Genomic DNA, 9,730 nt, shown 5'->3' with positions numbered 1-9,730 from the left:
TCAGAGTCCGCATTTCTTAATGATCTCTGTCTCACTGCATCCAGAGTGAGAGACAGAGATATGTCTGCTGTAGATCTAAAATGTGGTAGGCCGAGAGGCTTTCACGCTAGCCTTGATTTCTGGGGCCAGACCCCCAATGAAACGCGCGATCCTTTTGGGTTCCGGGGTTACCAGGTATGGAACCAATCTGGACAAGGTGTTGAAACTGGTAAGGTATGCCTGGCAGTCCAGGTTCTTCATAACTAGCGATAGGAAATCAGACTCTATCTTTTCAACCTCATGCTGAGGGCAGTAGTTATCCTTGATAAGAGCAACAAATTGCTCCCATGACATATTGTACAAGGCAACCTTTCCAGAGGCTTGGATCAACGCCCTCCACCATGCTAGGGCTTCCCCTTTAAATGACTGGGATGCAAACTTAACCATATCCCTCTCAGCGCAACCACTAATATCCACAACTGTCTCTATTTCATCTAGCCAAGTCATGCAATCCACTGCCCCTTTCTCCCCAGTAAAATCCCAGGGTTTACAAGACACAAAGTATTTATACGTGCAACCCTTAGCACGTGGGGCATCATCAACCACAATCTTCTTGGGATTAACACTGTTTTCATTTGAAGAAAGTCGGTCATCTTCCTTCTTAGGTTTGGGTGGGGTAGGTGGTGGTTTGCTGTGAGCCTCAGAATGAGTCTTTGGCTTAGCATGTGGTGTAGAGAGGGTTCTACTATGGGTCCCACTGTACTCACTGTACTGCCATTCTAAGGCCTTTGTAACCGCATCATCCACAATCGCTTTCAGCTCCGCACCAGTCAATTGTATTTTAGCATTATCGCGGTTTTCCTCCGGATGACTGTTGACTTCATCCGACCCAGCCATGTAGCTTTAATTGCTACATATAAAATAATGGGCAAGGTTTTTATTAAGAGGTTTTTATAGTATTTTTATTATTTTATTAACCAAGGTTTTAAATTGCCATTTTAGGTTAATTTGTTAAAATTTTAGGATCTTTATTATTACCCTAAATATTTTAATAATAGCACATAAGGCTTAGTCACAAGGACAATTTAATTTAATAATAAACCAGGATTTCACAATATCCAGGTGTTTAGGTTTGAACCATAGTTCATTGCCATATATTAACAGGGAGTCATAAGCTACCACTGTTCTTAGTTCCGGAGGACATTTAGTTATTGCCGATAGGCGCTTCGCCTCAAAGAAGAGGTTAAATAATTAAGGGAATTTTAAAATTAATCCCTTTTTAAAGGATGGCCTGTGCGACTTTACTGATTCACAGTTTGGCAAAAATGTTAACATACTAACAGATGTTAACAATAATTGGAATCTATTATGTGGATCTACCATCTTGGCCCTGTCTGCAACAACATATAGGCTAGGTTTTACTTTTTAGATTCCTTTAATAATTAACGCAGAATAGTCCTAATTTGAGATGTTAATACGGATCTTGATCTAATTATAGGACTACCATCTTGGCCTTGTTTTATTGTGACAAATGGCTAGGTCTCGGTCCCTTTTTAGATTTTACCATTTAATATAATGGCAGATCTTTTATTATTCTCATTTATTTTATGTTTTATGCATATAATTAACAATAATAAATAAAATGAAAATTTAAACTAGAACATCTCATCAATTGTCTTAACAAATACATCATTTGCCCAAACGGGACTTCTACGAAAACGACATGCCCACGCAGGGGCGAAAAGCAAATAAAACAAACCCACGCAGGGGCCAACTAAAAGACATGCCCACGCAGGGGCAGAATACAAAATGACAAGCCCACGCAGGGGCTGAGTACTGAAGCAAAAAGTCCACGCAGGGACTTGATTACATCTAAAATAAATAAACAACACAAGGTCTTCAATGTCCCCTTCTCTTGGACTTCCCTTTGATCAAATCTGATAATCCTTTGAAGAAGCCACGAGTGTTACTGCGCTCAGTTCGGATCTCCCGTTCACAACGGTCCAATCTTTCAAGGACCTCTTGTTGGCGTTCAGGCGGGATCAGCTGTGGCTGCGGCGGCTGATACAGAGGTTGTGGAGGTGGCGGACGCTGATACCCATAAGTTGGGTAACCAGTGGTCCAAAGACCACCATAAGGTCCCTCTGGGTGACTAGCATTGTAGTCCCATGCCTCCTGGTACGGGTCTACAACAGCATAGTTGTAGTGGGTATGCGCCGGCAGCTCAAAGGGGTTGTACGCCGCTGGTCCGGCGTAGGCAGGGATTGGGTTATCAAAACCCACTGGTGGCGCCATAGGCGCAGAGTTGACCTCAGGAATGGGGTTTGATGGACCTCCCATCTGTGGTTCTTCTTCCTCCTGGAGTGGAGGATAGTGGCTGCCACTGGAGGGCTGAGGAGTACTGATACGGACTCCTCCTCGCACGGACATCCATGCGTTTGACCTTCTCTGCCTCGGTGGCTCCGGAGGTGGCTGCTGCTCTACTGGCGGTGGTGGTGGCGGCGTGACTGCCCTGAATCGAGAATCCTCGGAGGGATCCTGTTGCTGTTGCTGTTGCTGCTGCTGGTACGACGACGGGTGCTCGGATGGTGTGAAATACCAGTCCCATTGTTTGAATCTCTCCTGATAACTGTCGGGACCACGATAAGGTGATCCGTGAAAGGATGATCCGTCGGAGATTTCGATCGGGTGGTTTGGTGTTCCGGACGCTGGCTCCATGGGGTCCGTGTCTTCATCCATATCATCATCGTGGTTTCCTGAGAAATGATCCTCAGGTCCTAGTGGGTTGAATCCCACGGGTTCTGGAAAGATGTTAGCCGGGTTGAACCGGCTCTGGAAGACTGGGGTTGGGTCGCCATACAAATGATGGGAATTCGATCTCTGTAAAGGTATGAATGAAGGTGGTTGGTCATTGGGCTCATTTTCTGAATTGGGCCCGAAAAAATGCAAGTATGAGGGCGAAGAACTGAGAGAGACTGATCGCCTCCCAGGCTCAACATAGAGTCTCCACGGCTCTTGTGGGCTCGTACTCGTAGTAATGGAGGGTGTTCGCTGGTGCGATGGTCCGGCTTCGTGATCGTGACCCGTGACTGGGCCTTTGCCTCGTCCTCGAAGAAATCTTGGCGGCATTTTGACCTGCAATTAAGGTTAAGACAACGACCAAAATATATAAAATAAAAGACCAAATAAAACAAAACAAAACAGAGTTTGTCTTATGTTCGATGTCTAGACTCGGAACTCGAAGAATGTGCAATTCGTGTACTGAGATTAAACACAAAAGGCTAGTGTTTAATTCACTCAGTGTTGGCTCTGATACCAACCTGTCACACCCCTAATTTCCACGTGTCACCGGTGGGCCCGGTGGGGGAGTAACGTGACGTAGTTGATATCATCATAGTCAAACAACACAAATTATAATGCACAGCGGAAGCAATAAGATAGATTTATTTCAACCAAACATGTTGTAATATCCAAGTATCACATAGTAGCTGAAATAGATCCACAAGCGGATCAATATAAAAAGGAAAAATTGTTCAACAGATGAATGGCATCCCAAGCTTGCGAGACTCTAACGATGCTAAGGAGTAACCAGCCTATTACGTGTAGAACCTGCACTTAATCTTTTTGGGGAAAATACGTCAGTTTACACTGGTAAATACAATTTAACTGACTCATTTTGAAAATATAAAAAAAATGATTTAAATGCACGTGGCACAAAACTTTTTATAACTTGGGGATAATTAATCAAGTTTAATCTTGTAAAAGAATTACATGTTCCTTATGCGTTCAGTCGCCCGGTTCGTGCCGGGTTTAAGGTTAATTGACACACCACAAAGTATAAAAACCGCGGCGGGAAACCAACGGTTATACCTTAATAAATATAGACATATTGTCGGGTGTACGCCTACACCCGCGTGTCAAGGTCGTGGCCATTTCGTAAAATGATGCCAAGGATATCCGGGACATGGTCATTAAGCTCCCAAAGGCGTAAAACAAACAAAACCAGTTTTCAAACGAGTCATATTGATAATACCCAACTACTAATGAGTTGGGGTCAATTGCCCGACCAAGCGGTATTTTACATACCGTACCCCAAGCCCGTATAAGGAAAAATAAGTTAAAAGTATTTACCTGAGCAAGTATAAAACCAAAATAAGCAAATGCAAGTGTCTTTTACTGGTCTCCTATTCTGGAACGAAGGTTTATAATAACCTATTAGAATCCTAATGGGTCTTTAATTTAGCCTAAGCTTAGATCGGTTAGTTTCAAAGGATAAATACGGTTTAATCGCGTGAAAGGTGAAAACCGGAAATGGAACGTGATTCAGACCCAACAAGTTTGGAGACTTGTATATTATGGGTAAACTAAATACATTCCGGATTTTGAGACAAAGATGATACGGTTTGACCCGTTTCGGCTAATATGTGTAAACTAGTTACATAAGCCGATCCGAACGCGAAAATGCGTAACGGTTAACCATAAAATTCATATACAAGTTTCTTGAGATTATATGCACTAAATATGTTGTGATTATCAGTAAGATATGTCCTATTATGCCCCGAATGATTTTAAACTCAAATTACGCCTTATAAGGGCATTTTGGTCATTTAAAAGGGTATAAAAGAGTTAAACTAACATTCTGAGTTATATATCTGAATAAATCAGTAAATATACTTAGTTAACTTTGTTATAACAGTATAGTACCAAATATATGTGAATTTTATTAATTATAACCATCTTATGCACCAAAAGGGCATTTTGGTAATTTCACATAAGCTTAAAAGGTCAAAACTGGAAATCTGAGTTTCAATCTTTAGTTTACTGCTATAATATAAAATTTTACTAAATATATCAGTAGGTATTGACCCTTGTACATATAAATTAGTTTTGACATAGACTATGTCGTAAAAATGCCTATAAAGGCGATTTGGAGCCATTTCCGGGTTTTAAAGGAAAAGCTGATATTTTAATAATTCCAGAAGGCTTAAAATAATACATTTATCATAATAAATCAGTAGAAAAAGGTTTGAGGTCAAAAGGATTTGTAAAACTCATTTTATAGCCGAAAAGGGTTTAACCGGCAATTACCGAAATAAGTTTAGAACTCTAAGTTATATTCAGCCTAAAAATAAATAAAAATCTTTAAAATTCCCAAAATATTATTATATATCAGTGGGTATAAAGTTTTGATAAAAATTTGGGTTTAGTTAGGCTATATGCTAATTACGCTAATTATTTACTAAGAAAGCTTCTAATTACGCTAATGAGCATAATTCTTAATCTAGACCTCAAATTGATGTCAAATTTTAGGTACAAGTTTATAATTCAGTAACTAAGATGTCTACCCTTTTATATTTTTAAAAATCACATTTTATGGATATTTGGGCATAATAGTCAACATATGGCATTTAACGGAAACTTGCATAATAATTAGACAACTAGTGAACCAAGCCGTATAATCACAGGGGGTTATACCAACATGTTACTAGGTCCAAAAGAAGCTCTAAGGGATTCCTAATCTTGGCTAAAACGGGTCAGAACTGAAAGTCAAAGCGAAAGTCAAACTATGCGACTTTCGGTTCCAAACCGGGTTTAAACAGAAAATTGTCGAGTTGAACATGTTGGAACATGTTCTTACATTAGTTACCATGTTATATTAATGATCAAACAGGTTGCATGTATCCTACATTGCTAATTATGCGTTAATTTGGTTTTAAGCATTCTGTTGACTTTTTAAAGTGTACTTTGACTCGACAATTAACATGGTTAGAGTGGGAATCTGATAATACCCTTTTAATGGTTTGTTACCCACATAATTACCTTCTTAAAGGTATTTTTAATTCGAGATATTACTGAGTAATTATAGACTAATCTCGAAGTCAAACCTTAATTATGATGGTTTGACTTTTAGCTAATTAACTAAGCTAAAAGGGATTAAAAAGGATTAAGGACACTTACAAAGGTCCTAATTAGGGTTAGAGACTTAATGAGAACTTGTTGCTGTCCAGAAAAGCTCTAGAGAAGTCTTGAGCCAAAGTTCCAAATGAGCAAGTGCATATGGTTACAACACAAGTCCTTATATAGTGAACCATAAGGTCCAAGATCATGCCAAGTGACTCTATAAGTGTTATGAGATGATCCCAGGTGCCCCTATGTGGCTAAATACTGCCGAGCAAGTCCCTGGTTTCGAAAACCATCCTCTTAAGTCGGTGCAACAGGCTGAACAGGCAGCTGTCCATTTTCTGCTGCCAGCGACAGTCTTACGGACCGTAAGCTTAAGGCCTTGCGGTCCGTAAGCTCCTCTTGTGGACCGTATGCTAAAACAGTTACGGTCCGTAACCGACCTTTGCTGAAAACGCCCAGGTACCCATCTTACGGACCGTAAGACTAGAGCCTTGCGGTCCGTAACCGGCGGCCAGAAAACAAAAATTTTTGCAACTTCAAGCCTTGACCATGCAACTTTGTGGCTTCCGAATATCATGCTAATATTTTCAGTTGTGGGACCAGTTTGCTCAGCCATTGCATGCCTAGCATGCTCTTACATGTTTCCTACTTCAATTTGGATTCTTGTGGGATTCAAAGTGACGGAAATTACAAGAGAGTCATGAATAATAGTTGAACAAGTTATATTAACAACTCCCCACTCTCATTAGATTTAGGATCGATAAATCAGAATTTCTTGTAGTAACATTATTAATAGTCCAACTTCCATATAAAAGATGGAATTTTATTTATTTAGAAACAACCGGTTAATATATGAGATATTTACCAAAAATTTAAGGATCTTGGGATTTATAAATTTGGGTCGCTCAGAGGTGTTTTAATAACATGTCGCCCTTGGGTCATTCAGAGGTATTTTTAATAACATGACGCCCTCTTAAAATCCTACCATACATCTTTATATCTGATCCGAGTTCCTGACACGTTTGTCCCACATGATACGTGTCTTTATTTTATTGGACAAGAATTTTCGAGGTGTTACATCTGGTGATACAAGTTCAACCATCAAAGAAAATCCAAAAGACGAGATCAATGAGTATTATGATTGTAGATATATTTCAGCTTGTGAGCCATCCTGGAGAATATTCTCTAATGAGGTTCATTATAGGTATCCTGCTGTTATGAGGCTTCCCTTTCATTTGCCTGGCCAACAGAATGTTGTGTATGGTGCGGATGACGATATTGATAATGTTTTAAGCAAGCCTTCTGTTGCTTCTTCAATAGTTGTGCAATGGATGAAGTTGAACGAGACAAATGAAGATGCTAGAAAGCTGACTTATGTTGAGTTTCCTTCCAAATTTGTTTGGATACTTAAAGATAGATGTTGGCAGATACGTAAGATGTACCAGTGTGTTGGCCGGATTCATTCTGTATCTCTTGCATTGGGCGAACCTTATTTTTTGAGGATGCTACTCAATAAAGTTAAAGGGCCTAGATCATTTGAGGAGATACGTACAGTTAACGGTCAATTATTCCCAACTTTTAGAGATGCTTGCTATGCGATGGGACTCTTAGATGATGACAATGAATACGTTCAGGCCATTAAAGAAGCAAGTTTTGAAGGACATGTTGGGTATCTTCGAGTGTTATTTGCTACCCTGCTTTTGTCAAATACTCTATCTCGGCCCAGATTTGTTTGGGAGAATACGTGGAAGTACTTAGCTGATGATATTGTTTATAGACGTCAAAAAGAAACAAATATTTCAGGTTTTGATCTATTTTTTTCACATATTACATTTTGATTTTTTATTTAATAATGTTAATTTTTTGATTTGGTAGGTTTAGTGCTTCCTGAATATCAGATTAAGAACCTTACTTTGTTGAAAATTGAAAACTATTTAATTTCCAATGGTTCATCATTACGAAGGTTTGTCACTATGTCGTACCCTGACGACGATTCCTTACGTGATGCTTCTAATCGTCTGATCGATGAAGAGCTGTCACATGACCTAGATGAAGTACAAGTTGAGTTTAACAGGTTGCATCAATCTCTTACAGATGAACAACGAGCGGTTTTTGACGAAATAATGGAAGCAGTTGTAGGGCGTAAAGGAGGCTTTTTTTGTCTATGGTTAAGGTGGAATTGGAAAAACCTTTTTATGGAAGACTTTGGCTTTAGCTGTTCGATGCAGAAATGGAATAGTTTTAAATGTGGCTTCAAGTGGTATTGCTTCGTTATTACTTTCCCGTGGAAGGACATCTCATTCTCGGTTCCATATCCCCGTTAATCTAACAGAAGATTCAATGTGCAATATTAAGCCAAATAGTGATATTGCAAGATTATTAAAGGAAACCCAATTAATCATATGGGACGAAGCACCGATGGTACACAAACATGCCTTTGAAGCTTTAGATAGGACGATGACCGACGTATTTTCGGAAGGTAGGAGTATTCGTTCGGATATTCCTTTTGGAGGTAAAGTTATTGTATTTGGTGGTGACTTTAGACAAATACTACCTGTTATTCCTAATGATACTAGACAAGAAATTGTTAGTGCATCTTTAAGCTCTTCATACATATGGGCAAAATGCAGACTCTTACGGCTGACTAAAAACATGCGTCTAACTATTGGAGCTGAAAGTTCGAATATGGAGTCTATCAGAGAATTTGCAAAATGGCTTATTGATATTGGTGAAGGAAACGTTGGAGATGATAATGATGGTGATGCCATTATAGAGATACCAGATGATTTACTAATCACCGATATTTGTGACCCGATACAAAGTTTAATTGACTTTGTATATCCTTCAATTATTGAACAATTTAGGATTCCTGCATTTTTTTCTGAGCGAGCAATTCTTGCACCCAAAAATGAGGTAGTTCATGAAATTAATGATCGATTGCTTTCGTTATTTCCTGGTGATGTGAAAGAGTATTTGAGTTCTGATAGTATATGTCAAACTGAACAAATTCTTGATTCTTTTCAACAAAGCTTATACTCAACAGAAAATTTGAATGCTCTTAAGATTTCTGGCTTGCCTAATCACAGATTTGTTCTTAAAGTTGGTGTTCCTGTGATGCTTCTTCGAAATATTGATCAACAGAAAGGGTTATGTAACGGTACAAGGCTTCAGATTACTTTTCTTTGTAAACGAGTTGTAGAAGTTGAAGTTATATCTGGTGGGAACATTGGCACGAGAGTTTTTATTCCAAGGATTAATATGATCCCGTTTGACAAAAAAATACCTTTTCAATTTCAACGAAGACAATTTCCGTTATCAGTTTGTTTTGCTATGACAATTAACAAGAGTCAAGGACAATCGTTATCAAAGGTTGGTCTTTATTTGAAAGATCCTGTCTTCACTCATGGTCAGTTGTATGTTGCATTATCAAGGGTCAAGACCAGAGAAGGCGTTAGTATACTAATATTCGACGGTGATGGAAAACCAACAAATAAGACTTCTAATGTTGTTTACAAAGAAGTTTTTACTAGCTTGTAATCATTGTGAGCAATGTTAAAACGTTGTTTGACCAAAGTCAAACTACTTATGTTAAAAGCTAATTATAATAGATAAAACACTGTTTGAGCAATGTTAAAACGTTTTTTTGACCAAAGTCTGTTTCACCAAATGTAACACCCTAGTTACTAATTAACGATTTTGTATGTAATTACCAACAATTAGTTGTGTAACTAAGACAACACATATTACAAAAATTTGGGTTTATTAAAACTTTTACAAATTATAATTTATTCTACATAACGTGACCGAAATTTGTTGTTTAAAATTTACAACGTGGCAAAATGCGGAA

General features: G+C 38.7%; 2 protein-coding genes across 2 annotated transcripts; one reads left to right on the top strand and one right to left on the bottom strand.

Annotated features, from left to right (window-relative positions):
- Nucleotides 1-2,697, bottom strand: LOC118480260 (uncharacterized protein P8B7.26-like). Its single transcript, XM_035975011.1, has 3 exons — nt 2,432-2,697; nt 551-880; nt 1-34 (listed from the first exon to the last, which is right to left on the bottom strand). Exons 1-3 carry the CDS (start codon nt 2,695-2,697, stop codon nt 1-3), a joined length of 630 nt encoding a protein of 209 aa, XP_035830904.1.
- A 4,403-nt stretch (nt 2,698-7,100) lies between these two features.
- LOC110866885 (ATP-dependent DNA helicase RRM3-like) lies at nt 7,101-9,420 on the top strand. Its single transcript, XM_022116029.1, has 3 exons — nt 7,101-7,686; nt 7,759-8,056; nt 8,112-9,420. The coding sequence occupies exons 1-3, from the start codon at nt 7,101-7,103 to the stop codon at nt 9,418-9,420; spliced, it is 2,193 nt and encodes a 730-aa protein (XP_021971721.1).
- Nucleotides 9,421-9,730: the final 310 nt, after the last annotated feature.

This window comes from Helianthus annuus, chromosome 7, assembly GCF_002127325.2.
Source record: "Helianthus annuus cultivar XRQ/B chromosome 7, HanXRQr2.0-SUNRISE, whole genome shotgun sequence".
Lineage (NCBI taxonomy): Eukaryota > Viridiplantae > Streptophyta > Magnoliopsida > Asterales > Asteraceae > Helianthus > Helianthus annuus.
The sequence above is the reverse complement of the archived record's forward strand: the minus strand, read 5'-3'. Positions and strand labels throughout refer to the sequence as shown.